We start from the raw sequence: 19,985 nt of genomic DNA, 5'->3' as shown, positions 1-19,985 counted from the left end.
TGGCCATGGAGGCCTCAGGTTCTTCTGGTATAAACTTTAATGACCCCATTCCATCTGATGAAGATCCTGGTTCCAATATTTCTTGTGAATTCGATTGTACCGATTTTCTCATCTCGCCCGCGGCAAGAGCAAAGAAACGTCGAACATTCAAAAAAAAAAAAGGGTTTTTAAGCCCCATCTCAAAACTTGATGGTTCCCCCCCGATTGTTATCAAGTAGATAATGTTGCCTTTTTGTTTGTGTTTTCCCCCCCCCCCCTCTCGTTTTTCTTTCCGCTTTCAGTGAAAAGAGTTCATTATTATCTTGTTTAAATTTTTTTTTCCTCCCCTCAGTCTGGGTTATTTTTAACAGATGTATTTTTTTTCCTCTTTTTTTATTATTATTATTTATATATATATATATATATATTTTTTTTTTTACTTATTTCTCCTGATTGCTTCTAATGAATTATGAGACAGCAGTATTCAGGTTTTCTCATTGAATGTAAGGTACATCTCATTTAAATATTTACTGTTGTATTTTGATTCTTTGTTTTCGTAGTGTTTCGGCTAATGCTTCACTTGAATGCGTGCTACGTTTTCTTTTGTTACTTATTTGCATGTGTATATGTATATATATAATTTTTTTTTCTCTCCCTCTCTAGTTATTTCCATACTTTCTTTGTACTGTTATGATTTTTTTTTTCAGTATCTGTTAACTATGTGGCATTAGTAATGCTTTTGTTATTGTCATTTTTTGTGAAAATGCTTTATTTATGGTTCTTGTTATGATCGGGCATCTTCTTTCCTGTCAATTTTCTCCTCTATTTTTTCTAAAGATCAGGGTATGGTCCTAGTAGCCGGGAGCCCTGTATAATTATTATTGTATTGTATTGTTGTCTATGTTGATCGCTCAGTGGTCATAATTGGTTTGGTCATCAAGGGGATTTAATTAGGATCCTTCCTTGGCGTGGATTCACCAATTTCTCGGATGGATTATCTGTGCCCAAGTTCACATTCAATTACAGGTCAGTAGATGCATGTAGGGCCCTTTTGAGTGATCCTTCGCGAAACATTTAAAGGTTGCGAAGGATCCATCCGAGACGTCTCGCAGACCGCTTAAGCGCTCTGGAATTGTGCCACACATCACTCAATTGATCCATAAATATGCTGTGGATTGAGTGATGTATAACTGCCCTGTTAGCCGCTTATGTGCTCTGAAACTGTGCCACTTAAGGGGATCTCTAAATGTGGCGCGGACAGCTTAAATTCAGAGCTGATAAAACTTTGCTGACAAGGGGGTCAAAAGTGGCTAAAAATCTGCTGATGTAATACTTGAATGGCCCCTTAATGTAAAAATGCTCAGATTTATTTTTCATAATTTTGGCTGAGATTCCGTTAGTAGGGTTGCGCCAAGTTTGGTGATTTTTTTTTTCACCAAACTGATTTTCTTGCCACTAATTTTTCATTAGTGACATTAATGTGGGTTTTTTTTTTCAATCCAATGCGCTATCCTCATCTATTTTAGCTGCATTTTAATATAAAAAATTCCTGCCCAATTTTCTGTATTTGCAAGATTGATCCCGTTGCACAGAAAGTATTAGTACTTTGTCCATTAGAAACAACTTTGAGTTAGGGATTTCTGGCTACAACAGCATGTAACTGAGATTTATTTTTACGAATGGGCTTTTGAGTTTCTTGCCATTATCTGTGCAAGCGCAGGGCGTTTACTCTTTTTCACGCCATTCACTTGTTTTTTTCTCCTTTTTCGCATAAACATGGAAGCTGGAATTTAATAATTGCCATTCATAGGTTGTGATAGTAAGTGATTATATACAGGGTCATTCACACATAATTCCCTCCAAGGTGTCAGAATGCTATTGTGGGGAAGCTATGATGAGTGTAGTGGAGGGGAGCCTTGCGTTGAATACGAAAAAAATTCAAGTTTATTTACAGGCCTTACATATGTTGGATTTGTGAACCCTTGCTTACACGGCATACATCAATTTGATAATCCAATTCTTGCTATACTGTCCCCAACATGACACTATCCATGGTATTGACAGCACGTGTGATCTGTAAATGCAGTTCTACTAATTTGCTCAGCAAAGAGGGTACAAACACAACTATGTTGACATATCCCCACAAGAAAATGTCACACGATGTGAAGTCCGGTGAGCACAGGGGCCATGACAGAAGAGAAACATCATCTTTGGAAGCTTGTGCAATCCAATGTTGAGGCAATTCAGTATTAAGGTACTCACACGCAATGGGTTGATTTTGTCAGGCTCCTCGTAAATGCTTTCCACATATCACTTTCTGTCTCTGTAGATCGACGTGGCTGACCACTTTGTTTTGCATCACGCAGTCATCTTGTTTCTTTGAACTTGTTGTACCACACATGAATTGTCTTATCAGTTGGTGCCTCAGTTCTATATTTCATACAAAATTTCCGCTGCACCAACACTACTGACTGCAATTTAGTAAATTCTAACACACAGAAAGCTTTTTGTTTGCCCTTGAATGCCAATTTTGACTGCTTTAGTCGGATGCGTACTGCCATCTACCAGCAGCTGCTGTTATAAAAAACTTGAATTGTTTCTGTATTCAGTGCAAGGCTCCCCACCGCTGCACTCATCATAGCCATCATCCCCAATATGGCATTCTGAAACCCCGGTGGAAATGAAGAATCACCCTGTATTATTACTTATAAAACAAGGGCGTCTTCTCAGAGTTTGCGTAAGATGTCTCACAAAGTATGGACTTGATAAATTTTCCCAAAAATTTTAGTTTTTCAATACTTATTTGAGAATATTTAGCTAATATATAAAAATGCAAATGATCGGTGAATCCTTTGAGGCCAGATTCCCTACTCTCTATGTTCTAGCTTGCCAAAAAAAAAAAAATTGCCAAATTTCTTTTTTGTCGACCATCTTCATTTTCACGGTTTTGAAGATATTTAGAGAGCAAAAAATATGTATGTTGCCAAGGAGTAAAAACCTTTACAAAATTTTGGGAATTGCCATATTGGGCACAAGCTTTTGACAACCCCCTCCCCCCACCCCGTAAAATATTGGTTTTTTTTATAATGTGCATATCATAAGAAATTGAATGAATTACAATGCCACACCAAAAATTTGTGTCATTTGTGTAACGGTAGTAAATGAAGATGAATCCCACTGACCCCTTACACAGTACTAGCGGACCACGTACTGAGAAACAATAATTCAGAGCAAATTCCTCCCCCTCCACTTTGAAGAAAGTCTTAATTAAGGGTACGTAATGGAAACATTGAAAAAATTTCAAAGGGTGTAGGCAATATGAACCATAAGTTATGGTTCATATAAGACAGGGCTGGACAAATCAAAAAAAATATTTAGGCACAAGCCCAATTTCTTAGGAGCGAAGCGCGGTATTTTGCTCAAGAAAAAAACTGTCTTAAATAATGTTTTCTTTTACAAACATTCTTAATTTTGACAGCCCTCCTCCCTCCCATAAGATATTGTTTTTTATGATGTGTATATCATAAAAAATTGAATAAATTTCAATTTCATACATGAATTGCATTGTTCATGTAATGGTAGTAAATGAAGATGATCCCGCAGGTCCCTTACGCAGACCTCAAGTTGAAAATCACTGATGCAAATCAAATTCTCTATTTCATCAGGGTGGAGACGGGCACAATGGAAACATTCAAAATCTCGAAGGGTGTGCCTATATACATATGTTATGGTCCATAAGGAATTTATTTTTTTGTATAAACCAACAAGTTATCTAATGAGGGGACATGTAAATGCAATGTTTATCTATTTTTTTCATGGTAAATCTTGTCCACAGTTGCCCTCTAAATTTTCTTATTTAAAGTTGGAAAGTCATTTTATATACCCTGTATGCTTAAGAAAACACAAATTTCTTCAAAATCAACAAATTAACCATGTGGGATAATGCTTGTTATTTTTTATTATAAAAATTTACTGTGATTAAATATATTGCAATAAAAAAGCACAGCAGTCGAAATGACTGACAGCGGCCCTTTACAGGTATAACGTATTGTCCGGCCCTTTTAGTGTTAAAGCTAAAATTTTTTTTGATGGTTGATCAATGGGTTTGTAATTTGTATGTTAACATCTTGATGTGTTCTTTAAAAATTTTTTTGCCTTTTTGTTAACTTGTGGTCCGTCTAATACCACTATTGGTTGGTATTGGCAACCACGTAGTTAAGCCAATGCCGCTTAACCACTATTCTAGCCAATTCAGCCAGTTGCCCCCTATCCCAATCTCGTGTAAACGCTTCAAGAGTTTACCATGTTGGACCCGATCAAATGCCTTCTGGAAATCAAAGTAAACAACAACAAAATTTTTGCTCCCAAAGCCTTAGTCACGTGATCATAGAAGCAAAGGAGGTTAGTTACACGTGACTTCCCCTTCCTGAACCCATGCTGATTATCCGACAATACATTATTCTCGTCTATCCACTTCACAATCTGCCTTTTGATGATAATTTCCAAAATTTTCGAGAGGGAGCTTGTCAAACTCACTGGACGATAATTAGACACCACTTCTCTACTACCCTTCTTAAATATCGGAACAACGTTAGCCAGTTTCCAATCTCTCGGGACGATACCCTCAGCAACACTACTCCTGTATATCTGTGCGACTGGCCCCAACAATTCATTAGCACCTTCCCTGAGAACCCTGGGATAGATATCATCTGGTCCTGGTGCTTTGCTTGCACATACATTTCTTAGAAGATTTAGGACCTCCACGTCTTCCACTTGAATATCGTTGAGCGTTTTATTACCCCATGCAACACCCGTATATCGAATATCATTATCTCCATTAAAAACCGACGCGAAAAAGTCATTGAAAGCACTACACATGCCTACATTGCTCTCTACTTTTGAGCCTCCTATCGAGAGGGGGCCAACTGTCCCCTTACATCCATTATTGACGTATCGAAAAAATGATTTTGGGTCAGAGCCATTGTTATCTGCCAACCTAGATTCAACTTCTTTTTTACTATCCCTTATCGCTTTCTTCAACACTTTTATCAGTAAACAATGATAGGTCACCTCGTCCACTTTTATACTTTCTGAATGCTCTTTTCTTTTCAAGATAAAGGTTACGCGCGCTATCCGTGAACCATACAAAACTGTCTGAATCCTCCACGTCAAAATCATGCATGAATAGTAAGAGGTAAAGTAAAAATGATATTTGCATCGCAATGAAAGATTTTAGAACTTAAAGCTGTGTTTATATAATTACAGCAAGTTACGCGACTTATATTTTTAAGATGCTGGATTTTCAGCTCGAAACCACAAATTTGGCAAAGTTGTCAACAAAACACCACAGACAAAAACAGATTATAATTTCAGACAGATTTTATATTTACTGTTTCTCTTATCTGCTTGCATTTTTTTTAATGTGCAAGTATAGTTTATTCTAATGCATCATGTAGTATTTTAGCACAGAGATGGTTTTGGACATGTTGCAGATCCACTATTAATGAATTCTGATAGTTTTTTTTTTCTTTTACCCACAAAAGTTTTATATTTCTTTAGGCTTAATAAATGTGATTCTGTTTTAATAAATTATTAAAGAAAACAATTTGGCACTTTTATTGATATTTTAGCACTTTGAGTTTTCAGACATGACTTTTCATTCTTACTTTTCTGAAATGCAGCCGGTTTAGTCTAGTTTTAAAAACGTATTCACTTTCATGATTGAAACGCTTGAAAGGAATTGTTGTGTTGATGAAGTTTGATATGCGAATAGCTCAGAGCAGCTAGTCTTGAAATCATGACTCCCACATCCTAGAGCAGGACGCCCAGACCAGACTTTCACGTTCCCTTTATGATGAATTTATAGCATGAAAAAAAAAAATGATGAGAATCGTTCAGGGCCCCAAGGCTGTCAGCCCCACCCTTGTGAGAGGCCATGCTTAAAATACAGAGTACCATCATATCATGAAAAAAAGTTAAAACTGCTTTCTGGTAAAAAAAAAAACTGTCCGATGCGCTCGATAATGGATCTTCAAAAAGTGCCCCAAAACAGGTTTGCAACCTCAAAGTGACAAAATATGACATAAATACAGTAGCTTTTATTTTTCTGATAAAAAATCTTGAAAAAGAACCAGAAAAAAAAGAAAACAGGGTATAAATCGAAACTCAGCATAAAGTTTTTAACTATCTGATTGTCATTTGATTTTTGTCTTTGGTGTTTAGTTGGCTATTTTGTCAAGTTGATGGTTCCAAGCTGTGTTTCTGAGGTGGATGTTTTGGACAGCATGATAAATATACTGTACGCCCAAAAACCTTGCGAACCTTTATTAAAATAGATCTAGACTTTGTGATGATGATACTTTTCCTTTTGCAGATAATCCAAGATTCCTATCATAATCTGCAGGATAAAACAGTAAAATCTTCACAAGAGGATATATATTGAGAAAAGTTTTTGAAAAACATCAAACTTTTTTTACAAGAATCGTAGAGACTTTAATAGATTTGATTGTCTGCTCCACGTTTAAATATATATTCTACAGTATTGATGGATCTACAAGATTACATAAAGAGGATAATGTGGATTAAGACAATACCAGTTTTGTATCAATTTAATTAAGATCTACGGTTTCTGATGAATTTCTTTGTGAAGACAGCTCGTGAGTCTCGATGCTGCGAAAGAACATTGATAAAACGGAACGATTTAGACCAGTGTCCGTAAAGATATTAATCTGAAATGTCCACATTGTAGAAAATGCATATCAGTTTGATATCTTTGGTAAAACGCTTTCTAGCAGCAGCAATTTGAACATGAATAGAAGAGTTCAACTGAGAGAATCATAGAGACTATAACAGATTTGATTGTCTGCTCTACCTCCAAACACATCTTCAACAGTATGGATGAATCGCCTGCAAGATCACAAGAAGAGAATATTGTGGATAAAGGCAATGCCAGTTTTGTATCAAATCAAGTAACAATCTATGGTTTCTGATTGATTTCTTTGTGAAGGAAACTTGTGAGTGTCAGTGCTGTGAAAGAACATCAATTGATGAAAGGGAACGATTTAGACTGATGTTTATAAAGGTAATCTGAAATGTCCACGGTGTAGAAAATGCACATCAGTGTGATATCTTTGGTAAAATGGTTTCTAACAGCGGAAATTTGAACATGCACAGAAGAGTCCAATCGAGAGAGAATCCACATAAGTGTGAAATCTGTGGCAAAACATTTTCTCGAGTGGGTGATTTAAAATCACATAGCAGGGTCCATACTGGGGAGAAGCCATATAAGTGTGAAATATGTAGTAAAACGTTTTCTAACAGCAGCAATTTTAACATACATAAAAGAGTGCACACGGGAGAGAAGCCACTTAAGTGTGATATCTGTAGTAAAACATTTTCTCAAAGTAGCAGTTTAAAAATTCACAAAAGAGTCCACACGGGAGAGAAGCCACACAAATGTGGTATCTGTAGTAAAGTATTTTCGGACCTTAGTAGTTTTAACCGACACACTAAAGTCCACACTGGGGAGAAGCCACACCAATGTGATATCTGTGGTAAAACATTTTCTCGAGCAAGTGATTTAAACATTCACAAAAAAATTCACATGGGAGAGAAGCCACATGAGTGTCAAATCTGTGGCAAAACATTTTCTCGAGTAGACAGTTTGAAATCACATGGTAGAATCCATAGTGGAGAGAGGCCACACAAGTGTGATATTTGCAGTAAAGCATTTACTCAACTGGTCCATTTAAAATCACACAATAAGATCCATACCGGAGAGAAGCCACACGAATGTAACATTTGTCTTAAAACATTTTCTCATAGTACCAGTTTAAATATTCACAAAAGATCCCACACGGGAGAGAAGCCACACGAGTGTGACATCTGTAGTAAAGCATTTTCTAGTCGCAGCAGTTTGAATCTGCACAAAAGGATCCACACGGGAGAGAAGCCACACGAATGCGATTTTTGTTACCGGAAGTTTTCAACCAGTTCTTATTTGAAGAAGCACGAGTTGATTCATTTTCAAGGGAGTTAAAATGAAATTAGCATCTAGCATAAATACAGTAGCGTTCGTCTCTTAGGATAAGAGTATGTTTTACCATGCTATTTCAGAGGATGAATCTGCACCTCTTGTAAGTGATAGAAATGATGTTAAAATAAACTGATGTTAGAGTCAGAAAATGAAAGAATCCTAAATAAGAATTCCCAAAATCTATTTTGATAGAAAAAGAACGGATTTTTTATTTTATTTTGTGAAAAATTTGCATAGGTTTTTTTCAATCCATGAGGTTAAGTCTGGGAATCTTTTATCGATTGACGTGGAAACTAAATTATCTATGGAACTTTCTCAATATGATGTGTGTGATTTCTCAATCGAATGTGTCACGTGGCCCAGTAAAATGAAAGTATTAACTCAAAAATGTCTGTAAATAATGCTTAATAATCATATCTCTTGTGAGTAAATTTTTTTGACGAAATTTCTGTCTCCGCAGACAGACAGACCTGACCGCAAAGAATCGTGGGATGGTTTGCACTCTTTCCCAAAGGGATGGATCTGTCTCCACAGGTTATCAGACCAATAGCCGTAGTTTCAGTAAATCTTTGTGAACATGTGGTTAATTTAAAAAAAAAGCATTTCAGAATTGAGATATCTATTGATGACTTCAGAATTATTGAGACACTTTCCTTATTGTTGTATAACTATAGGGTATTTTTCATGTATGAAAGTGTTCTCATTGAATCTTAATTGCATGCTTCCTTGTTATTACAAGATAATGTATCACATCGGTGCACATAAGCGGATACAGGCGCTTCAAATGAGGGTGGGGATGGTTGTCTACTTCCACCCACCCGCCTATGACAACAATAGAAATTGTTTGGTAACTGTGATTTTTCCAGATGAACGTTCTTCATTTTTTGTATTTAAATGCAGTCAGCCCTCGGTTTACGAACTTATTCACTCCAGAAGTCTGTTCGTAAATGGGATTGTCCGAAAACCGAAATAATTTTTCGCATGGGAACAATGTCCTTTGGAAAATTACATGACGTCATACCCTTTGTTTGTCGTAACTTCCCTCCCTTTACAGAGAAAGTGCGTGATCTTTATCTGAAAAAAAGAAACTGGCATTTATAGAGTATAAAAGTAGAATAATTGTCCTGTCATCATTTACTGGAAAAACAAGGACATTGGAGAAAGTGATTAGGGAAAGTGAAACGGAAATTGAATCTAGGTTGGCGGATAACACTGGCACTGACCCAAAATCATTTTCAAGTGTGTAGACACTGGATGTAAGGGGACAGCTGGCTCCCACTCTCGATAGAAGGGTCTATGGTAGAGAGCAATGCAGGCATGTGTAGTGCTTTTATTTTTTCGCATCAGTTTTTGTTGGTGATGCCCAAAACAGGGATCAGTGCCATCTTAACGCATGGGCCCACCCGGCACTGTCCGGGGGGCCTCAAGAGAATAGGGGCCTCGGAAAAATAAGAAGTAGTTGCATTTTTCGAGAATTGGCCAGGTAGGGCCTCAGAAATATCACTTGGCCCGAGGGCCCACGATGCTCTTAAGATGGCCCTGGTAGGGATGTGTCATGGGTTTGATAATACCCACAACGATGTTCAAGTGGAAGATGTGTAAATCATAAAACGTCTAAAAAATATTTGTGCTTACAAAGCACAAGATGCAGATGGTATTTATCCTAGGCTCGTTAGGGAATGTGCTAATGAACTGGTGGGGTCAGTTGCGCAGATTTGCAGAAGTAGTGTTGCTGAGGGTATCGCCCCAAGAGATTGAAAGCTTGCTAATGTGGTTCCGTTATTTAAAAAGGGTAATAGAGAAGCTGTATCCAATTATCGTTCAGTGAGTTTGGATTTGAATTTTCTCCCACTCGAAAATTTTGGAAATTATTATCAAAAGGCAGTTGGTGAAGTGGATGGACGAGAATAATTTATTATTCAGCGGTGGTAAAAAAAAAAGTGAATAGAATGCTCGGTTTCATTCTTAGAAAGATCTCTCGCGTTCTCCTAAAGTCATTCTTCCTCTTTTTCAGGGAACTGCAGTCGTTCGTCCTGGACTAGAGTATGCCGTAAGGTTTTGGAGATCATACTTACAGAAGGGACGTAGACTTGGTTAAGGGAATACATAGAAGAGCTACGCGTACTCTTGTTTGCCTTGAGCACAAGACGTGATGAATATGTTTACATTGGAAGAACACAGGTGTCATATGGCCCCATCAAACCTAAATCCTCTGCTCGGGGTGGAAGAAGATAGATTTAGATGTGGGGAGGGGGTGCATAGGTGAGTTATTAAGAAACACCAATGTAAATTGTCTGTTCTCAAAATTTCTAGTTATCTGGTCCTTTATTGAGCTCTTAATGAGCGGATTTCGATTTCCTTGACTATTGTGGTGTCAATGTCATTTTATTTACTTCTGCAGGTATTTGAAGAACCTCGTCAAAATGATTTTGCTCCATTGTAAGATATGGCCTAAGAAGCATACAGCCACCATGGATGTGCAACACGCGTACAACAAGGTTTTCACTCGACACTTTCCACTGCGGTCAGGAGGACTATGAGAAATTCTTGTGATTCTCATTGCTGATGATCTTGCACTATCCACATTGTGAAAAGTCATGGATAGTTCACATTCCACGACTACAGATAGTCCAAAGAATGGCAACGACGAGGTTTATTTCAGTGATATTTCGTCCATGATAACGTTAGTTTCTTCTTCTTCAGGAGATGATGGATCATCTGTAAAAAAGCCAAGCACTGATAACGCAGCCAGTTCTAAGTCCCAACCTGAACGTTCCGATTCGAACAATAACTCCAAGAGGAAACGTTATGAGTGTGTTATATGCAACAAGAGATTTCCTTGGTTGTCGAATTTGAAACAGCACCAGATGACTCATACGGGAGAGAGGCCATACCAATGTGAGGCTTGCGACAAGAGTTTCGCTCGACGGAGTAATTTGGTCAGACATGAAAGGATCCACAGTGCAGAAAATCAGCGTCAGGGTGCTGCCACTGTGACTACTGTAGTTGATTCACAGGATGGCAATGATGTTAGTAGCTCTAGTGATATTTCCTTCCTGACTACATGGGCAACGAGTTCTGAAGATGAATCATATGTGCATGCGAGTAACTCGAAAAGTAATGGGATTCACAATGACAACAAATCCGATTCAGACAACCTCCATGGAATCACCGCGAAGAAAAAGCGTCATAGGTGTGATGTCTGCGGCAAGGCATTCTCCTATCTGTCGGTTCTGAAGCAGCACCAGATAGTCCATACCGGAGAGAAGCCTTACAAGTGTGACGTTTGCGGTAAGATGTTTTCGCGTAGCTCTCACCTGGCCGTGCATGGAATGACCCACACCGAAGAAAAGCCTCACGAGTGCATCATTTGTGGGGCAAAGTTCAAACAGATGCGTAATTTGAACATCCACAAGAGGATCCACACCGGCGAAAAACCATACGAGTGTGAGACCTGTGGCAAAACGTTCAAATCGAGTTCCGATTTGTGCTCGCACAGGGCTTCCCATTACCGTAAAAAGAGCCACAAATGCTTCTGCGGTAAAAGGTTCTCGTGGCGTTCCGACCTGGTCAAACATGGGCGGATCCACACAGAGGAAATTCCATATGCGTGTAGTTTCTGCAGTAAAAGGTTCAGGAAGATTCCGTGCTTGAACAGCCACGAGAGGACCCACACCAAAGAGAAGGCTTACGAGTGCGGTGTCTGTGACAAAAGATTCTCGTTAAAATCTAATTTGACCAAGCACGAGTTAATCCATACCGGAGAGAAGCGTCATGTATGCGATACTTGCGGTAAGAAATTCTTGAGACGCGCGGATTTGGTCAAGCATGTTTTGGTCCACGGCGGAGAGAAGCCATATGAGTGTGGTATCTGCGGCGCAAAGTTCAAGTAGCGTATCCAACTAAACGTCCATAACATGATCCACACTACGGAGAAGCCGCACGAATGTGATCTCTGCAAGAAGACGTTTTCGACGCTCGCTCTTTTGAAGAGACACGTCAGGACCCACACCAGAGAGAAGCCGTATGAGTGCAATGTTTGCGGTAAGAAATTCACGGATCGTTCCAATTTAACTGCCCACAATCGGATGCACAATGGGAAGTCAAAAGCACATTTCTCCGTGGAGGTGGCAGAATAGTATTGTTTGGTAATTCTAATAACGGCGTAGAACGCACGCAGTCAGCTGAGCAGGATAGAACGTTTAACAACAACGGGGTATGTTGTTGTTATGTCAAAGTGGGTGCAATTCAATTACTACGCAAAGAGGGCGCTTCAATGAGTGAAATATTGCTTAATGGTAAGCAGTATGTATATGGAACAGAGCACGTGGCATATGATGTAGCGTCTGTTTTAAACCGTCAACGGAGAGTATGATTCTTGAACGGAGATATCCTTCATCACCAAGGAAAGTCATCGCTTGGTCATGTTCACAATCTTCTATGATTGTCAATGTCCCTGTTAGCCTCGAAACTCAGCACATCAAGTGGAGAGTGCTTCGAAAAAATCTCCTATCAAAAGTGAGCCGTTCACAGGAAAATTTATTCGAAATGAACCACCGTGTCCAAATGATGTGTTGAGTTTAGGCGAAAAAGGATTGTGTGCTGACATTAAAGAAGATTTGAACTTGAAAGATACCCAGGTTAATTAATATTCCTTTGGGAACGTAAAGAAAAATCTAATCACATTAAGAAGCCTGCCAATTAAATCAGATGAATATCTCCATTCCAAACTCGTGCTCTATGTTGTCGGTTCGAAAAAATGGCACCAGGTTTCATTACAGGCCACACTTATATTTTCACGTTCATCAAGATTTCATTGGCTGAAGTTTACATCCTATTTACATGGGAATTTAATACTGGGGTGGCTCAAGACAAAATTATCACTCGCGTGCATCAAACATCCCGATTTTCTCTGGAAATTATTCCATTTAATACACTAATTAGTTAAATTTACAGACAAACATGTTTTCCAAATGTTTCTGCAATTACATGTATTTTTTTTCTCGCCACTGATTTTGTGCTCTGTGCGGCCATCCCTGTGAATCACCCTTCTTCGTACTAATTATTTGTTGGAATATATGCATCGGTCACACGCACCACAGTTCCTTAAACGTTTTCCTCTACTCAATTGACATGCTTCTCAGATTGGCAAACACGTTCTGTGCCGTTACCATAAACACCAAAAAATGCTGTTCCGCCCCTTTTGGTCTACATGCCTCTCATTTCTATGCAAAAAAAGTAGCTTTAACAGATGCAAGTAGTGTTCGGAGACAAATGTTGGTGATAAGGAATGAAACCTGATGCCACCATTTCGAACTGTCAACGAAGAGTACGAGACGAGTCCCGAATGGATACAAACAAGATCTCCATCTGGTTTGGCTGGCAAAATCCCGTTGACAGTCTTCTGTGGCTCTTGTTACACTTTGAGACTCTGCACCACCACTTAAACAATTCCTAACGTTGCTTGCATTTGGCGTCAGAGCGCGCTAGATTACCTTATTTACATAGGGATTGAATCGAGCCGACACTTGGTGGCGAAATACCAAACCACGTAGCTGCCGATGATTGATAATATAACGAGTCCGTTCAGGTGACCACGTGACTCGTCTATCTCCATTGCGGAGGATTATACCCACATGGAAAAATGTTTAGTGATACATAGTCGAATCGTATAACTTTTCACTCACGCCTTTGGGATATCATTCCCCCCTCCCCAGAACACGGCACGCATGCGTGCATCCGTCAATTACGAAAATTCTTTTATTGCAGCATAGCATCGGAAGTTTTATAAAATTTTCAATTAAAAATTTAAAGTTTGAATCATATTTTCAGAATTTTCATTATCAATATTGAATTTTGTAATCGGAAAAAAAATATATTATTTTTTCCCTGATTAAGTATTAGTATATTTATTATATTCTTTATGTACTGTGTACACTGTTCGATTTCAATTTTAGAATTTGTCGTTTTCCTCACATCTTAAGAGGAGACATAATTGGTCATTGATTTTTTTAACGAATAAAATAATTTATTTTTGACTCGTTCTTGTTTCATTTTATTCTTTCGTTTAAAATACAGTGAAACTCGATTTCAACGATATTGAAGAATCCATGAAGTTTTGTCGTTACAACAGAGATTGATGTGTTCAGGACAATTCATGGTGCATTTTGAATGGGAGAAAAATAAGCAAACTGGGACGCCTTCGGCGTCCAACCTCCTCCCCTCCAGCAATACCGCATGCGATGCACTACAATACGTAATGCATATCAGTATGCAATGCGTATAGTGAATCACTATTTAAAGTGCACCACAATAAAGCGCAATAAGCAATGCATCACCACCGGCAATACAACATAATAAGCAATGCACTACTACATACAGTGCACTACGATAAGTAATACATCACGATGAACAATGCACCATTGTATGCATGAATGAATGAATGAATGCCAGAACTTTGCCAGTGGACTTATCCAGGGCCGTCTCTATTCTACCGGGCCTGCTTGTGTGTTGCCAACTCGAGTTATGAGTCATTGATTGAGGCCGGCATGTTCGCCTTGCTTTCTTCTTTCAGATCAGGGATTTTATTTTGCAAAGATCGTGTACTTTGAATTTCGCTACGTAAATGTTTTAATGATTTTAAATTAATTTCTCCAATTCTTCATTTGTTAGGTGGTTCTTCCCATTTATTTTCACATGATCCATGTTGTTCCCATTTATTTCCGTGATTATTTTGAAATTTCAAGGTAAGCCTATGTTCAGCATTTGTATCATAATATGACTTCGATCCAAACATTCACATATTTTTTATTTCCAATTTATTTCTTCAAATGCATTTTTTTTTAAAATCGAATTTCTTTCATTTCTGGTTGTAATATTTTAATAGTCAGAATTTTTCTTTAACCCTTAACTGGAGTTGTGAAAATTCTGTGTTAAATTGCTATCATTGTGGGGTCATTTTTCACCCCAGCATTTAAAAAATGTATATGCCCATATTAATGCATTTAAAAAATCAACAAAAACAGTTTTCATAAAAGCAATGGGTTTTTTACATGCCTCCATTCATCTGTCAATTAGTTCACTAAATAATTTTTTAAATTTCTCTAATTATTTTCCCAAAAACTTTCTTTTATTAGGACACACACTCGGAAAAAATGGAGGGATGCATGACTTGTTAAAAAAATTTTTAATTATATATTAAATTTTTTGAACGCAATTTTCATGATTAAAAACTGAAGATATATGATTAAAATATACTCTGAAAATAAAATTCACAACAAAACTAAAATAATATTACTATATTAGTTTACTATATTTTTACAAGCACTAAAATTAGTCTTATTCTAAGTCGAAAACACAGTACTTGCAAACAACACTATGAAATATTGATCATACAGATCTTGCATACAATTCTCTAACGACACTATCCTCATGCTCATCTTGGATATCTGATGTTTCACCATTAATTTGAAACCGTTATTGACAAAACTGGTGCTCTTCAGAGATAACATTTCTATCTCAACACTATGGCCGTCAGACAAAAAATGTCTTTTGCAAATATTGAGTTGGAATCATTTTGACCCCACGGAAACTTTGACGAATAAAATAACGGAAAAAAAAATAGAACCTCATAAATTTATCAAGAACGTATGCAGTGATAACAGGATGCACCGGATGCATTTCTTTCTCGGAGTGCCATATTGAGCAATGTGTGGGGATGACCCCACTATGCCATTCTAGTGTTAGGTTGAAAAAATTACAATTGTGGTATTGAAGTTTTGTGAGCTATGCAGATTTCATTACATTTTGTTCTAAAGTATATTCTCTTATATTTCAGATGCCCATCCAGTCAAAACTACACACAAAGTGAATTGTGTAGGCCACTACAATCCTCCATGATCACTTAGCGACATGAATTTACTGTCATCCGCAGACACGAACGTAATTTTGTCTTCGTTTAAAATGACGTATCTAATAAGGCGCTAAATTCTTTCGATACTGGAGTGTTTTCTCAGTAACTGTTGCTTCCAAGTGGTGTAATTCTGTATCGTAGTAGAGCCAAAATGAAAGTCCTTGGTATACTCGCATGACGTAGCATAGTGAAAGACGGTTCCCTCTCCTCCACATTTACACATGCTAGAAAACATACTCTTATGAAAAAAGAAGTATGATAAACATACAATACTGATCACGCAGATGCTTTCCTTTGCAAGGATGCTTGCAATTTACAATTTCCCACCGTTGTTGCAAGTACTGAATGAAATCCTTGGTTTTGATAAAGTCAGCACCCAATTTAGGACTGTTCAATTCCAAGGAAAAAATATTGGAATCGTGAAAAATGCACATAGCATGGTTTACATTCTGCCTCTCTATTGATGATGGGAAAAGTACTTTCTAGTCAATTTGGGAGCGGTCTTGATAACGAGGTGTTTTTCTGCATCATATATTTGTCTTAGATGCAAGAGACTAGCAGTGTTTATTCGGGTGGTATCAGCTGGATCAGGATAAAAGAAAGTTTGATTGGTCAAGCTCTGATTTAACCAGTTGTTGCGTACAGTGGAGTGTTAAAGAGAAGAAATTTTTTTTTTATCTAGATAATGAGGATTTTATATGGAAGAAGTTAAATTTCCATTGCAAACAAATGTGAACATATTGCGATTAATTTTGTTGTCTCAAATTAAAGATGATATGATGTAGCCACAACCCTGTAACAAATTCATTAATTTCATTGTGTAAACATGAAGTTGATTACTAGTTAAATTCTTCACCGGTATCAAGGCTACAACATCTTTATTTTTTGAGAAAAAGGATGATATAAGTTTTCACAGTGCATGCAGCAATCAATTTATCACAATTATCCGCTACACCCACAACATTTCCCCCTTTATAGTCGATGGATGGATTTATATAAATTTCGTCCAGCATCAAATTCACAATTTTTTTTTGTTCTCTTCAAGAGCATTCAACTTCTGCCTCAGGTAACTGAAATGGTTTTGAGTGCAGCTTTCACCACTGAAATTAAGAGATGATGTTAAACTTCTTAAATATGACTGATGAGGAAGCGTCAGCATGGCATTTTCCTCATCATAGCGTATGCAGTTGGATAGCTGAAATAAAAGCGTGCAGCCCACAGGATTGTTTCACAACTATATCGGCATTGTTTGCTTCCAATCAAAGATATCTGATCTTTGATGAATTGAATCTTGGTCAATTCAGGGTCATCATCCGATATGCCATTTAAAAGTGCAATAGTTGAACTTACTTTTTAATTAGAAGTCATTTCTTCTATCTTGAAGGATTTTAAGTAACTGAGCACACTATCCAGCTTCTCCCATCTATCTAGCTTAGGTTCTTTTCCCAGGACAAAACCTAGAATATTATTGGGATAAAGATGTTGGTTTTCATAAAACAATTTTACTTGCAAGTCTTCTAAAACTTGAAAGACAACAGTCACTTGTGGACAATCAATCACTTCGATTCTGTATATAAATACAGAACTGTTTTGCTGCTCCAATGTCCAAAATTCACCTAGTCTACTTTTTAAGATGGGTTTCAAGTCTTCGAAACCCTCAATTCTGTCCTCTTCACACCACTTCAAAAAGTCATCCTCATCTTTTTGCTGAAGTGCTGCTCTTCGCTCAGATGGGGCCTTCCTCTCTTTCGCAATGGTCTTCGATAGATATGCTGGCTGATTTTGGAACATAGTTGGATATACATCATCTTTCAGTGTTATTTTTTTTCCGTGGTACAGTAATCACAGACCCGTCTTAAAGAATCTTGTTCTCAATGACAATAAAAGGTTAATCAAAATCATTTACACATACAACAGCAGATGAACCCGGAGCAAAGTCTTTTCTATTGATTGCTGCAATCCATTGCTTTCGCCTTTCTACATCTTTTGGAAACAGGAAAGCAAGGGGTGTAATTTCTGTGATTTATAAGTAGCCGCACACCCAGGTACACAGCATTTCCTGTTTTCCAAATTTTGATATCAGAGACTTATGAAGGTAAGTTTCTAAGACAAACAAGTTTAAAAGCCATTGTTACCAAAATAGCAATGGACAAAATCATTATCAGAAATGAAATTCCCATCAACATGTGTCCGTGTGGCATTTCTTCGGATGTTTTAGCAACGAAATGTTTGTTCGTTATTTCTAACATTCTGCTAAACAACTATTGTAAAGCCAAAAATGATTTGCTAACGAAATTTTATAACAAAGTTTTCGACTGTATGAAAGTGTGAATAAAATATTATATTATTGTAAATAAAGTGTTGTGTATAAAAGTGGTAATGAAATATTTATTTCACTGTAAATAATTTGTGTATATATCTGTGAAAGTGGGTAATATGCTTTTTTTTCACCTATTACAAATTCAGAATATATAGTTTGAATGTATTTCCCATAATACAAACCACCTATGGACCATGTTTCATAAATTTATGATTACTCTTAATATCGTGTATTCATTGGCAAATGAAGTGTGGTTATGATTAAAAATACATGTGCAGGCTATATGAAAAAGAAATAAGTATTTGTGTATGGGATTTGATCAAAATTTTATACAAGTTCGAGATCATAAATTCACTGTTATGAGGTGTTTGTTTTTTAATTCATGGGAAATACACTATTCTTTACGTTAATAAACTATTTTTTTTCAAAAAGTGTCTTTATTTTTGCTGAAATGCTTTATTTAAACGAAGAAAAAAACATGGAAAAAAATTAAGTTAGAATGTAACTTTTTTTAAAAAAAAAAAGGAAGGCACAGAGCTACGTGATATTTGCCTGTCAAAAAGAATGACAAATTTTATACTTAATATTACGGGGTAAAATGTAATCAAAGCATACAGGTTCAGGGATAGAGAGCGCGCAGACGATGCTCCGACCATCGGCCTCTTTGTATGACGTCATCGAAACTCACAAGCAGGCCCGGTAGAATAGAGACGGCCCTGACTTATATCGGACCATTGTATGCAGTATACAATAGGGTGGGCCGAAAAAGAAGTTTTTATTTTCAAATCGCTATATAGTGCGGAAAAGTTGCCTCTTTTTATAAGGAAAACGACGTAAAAATTTTTTAAAATCGGTCGATATACTGTATTCCGGTCAAAGTATACTTCCATAAACTTGAAGTTTATGGAAATGAACGAAATTGAACATTTTTCTTACATTTTTTTAATATTAGTTAAAATTCTGCAATCGACACGCAAAATTTTATTATGCTTATTGTATGAACCATACAATAAGCATATGGTTCATTGTTTGATAAACAGGAATTAACCAAATTTTTACAAGTTTCATTGAGTGTGAGGAAAACTTTTCGATGCCTCTGATGTGGTTAGTGTCGGAACTGATCAGCACCTCCTAGAGATAGAAGGCCTATGCACTGTTTGCCATAAACGTCATTCAAACTACCTTGCAAGTTTGCCATATTTTGAAACACAGCATCCTATTTCGTTTCTTATTTTGCCGTAGAATCTTCCTGAATGGCTCACAAATACCGCGTAGTGATTGGATGTGGGGCATAGAAATCGCCAATTTTGAGACCGATAATTTCTTTTCCTCACAACGATGATAATGGCACGAGCAGAGAATTTTTTTTCCCTAAATATTCTGGGGGGGAAATGGACTACTTACTGACATCACAAGCAGACTACGGAGGCCTTCCAACTCTAGGAGGTGCTGAATGCATAGAACAAGCAATCTTCGATTTCTTCTTGGAATCAGAAATATCTATGGAGCCTTTAGTGGCAGTTGGGTGTGACGTGTAACTAATGTAAACATTGGTAAATATGGAGGTGTCATACGTCTGCTTGAAAAAAGGTTAGATAAGCCGTTGCGGTGGATTATCTGTTTACTGCATATGAACGAATTACCCTTTCGACACTTGTTTCTACATATTGACGGCAACACATCGGGACCCAAAACATTTTCAGGGAGAATCGGCAAAGATATAGAAATAGAAGTCTGTT

The 19,985-nt window shown here is 37.3% G+C and overlaps 1 protein-coding gene across 4 annotated transcripts; it reads left to right on the top strand.

The window, feature by feature from the left end:
* The first annotated feature begins 862 nt into the window (after positions 1-862).
* LOC149065060 (uncharacterized) lies at positions 863-18,672 on the top strand. 4 transcript variants are annotated; one of them, XR_016195685.1, is made up of 3 exons: positions 864-1,005; positions 14,687-14,760; positions 15,852-18,672. XR_016195685.1 is itself a non-coding variant. In XM_089254443.1 (2 exons), exon 2 carries the CDS (start codon positions 10,612-10,614, stop codon positions 11,905-11,907), a length of 1,296 nt encoding a protein of 431 aa, XP_089110569.1. In that variant the 5' UTR covers positions 890-1,005; positions 10,416-10,611; the 3' UTR covers positions 11,908-14,676. The 4 variants fall into 4 exon arrangements, 1 of the variants encoding a protein (XP_089110569.1); XR_016195687.1 differs by lacking the exons at positions 14,687-14,760; positions 15,852-18,672 and adding an exon at positions 6,353-9,368 and having other exon boundaries at positions 863-1,005; XR_016195686.1 differs by lacking the exon at positions 14,687-14,760 and having other exon boundaries at positions 880-1,005; positions 15,852-18,630.
* Positions 18,673-19,985: the final 1,313 nt, after the last annotated feature.

This window comes from Pholcus phalangioides, unplaced genomic scaffold, assembly GCF_987345545.1.
Source record: "Pholcus phalangioides strain wild (caught in Gottingen) unplaced genomic scaffold, Ppha-v1.0 ptg000041l_1, whole genome shotgun sequence".
NCBI lineage: Eukaryota > Metazoa > Arthropoda > Arachnida > Araneae > Pholcidae > Pholcus > Pholcus phalangioides.
This window is presented reverse-complemented; position numbering and strand designations above follow the sequence as displayed.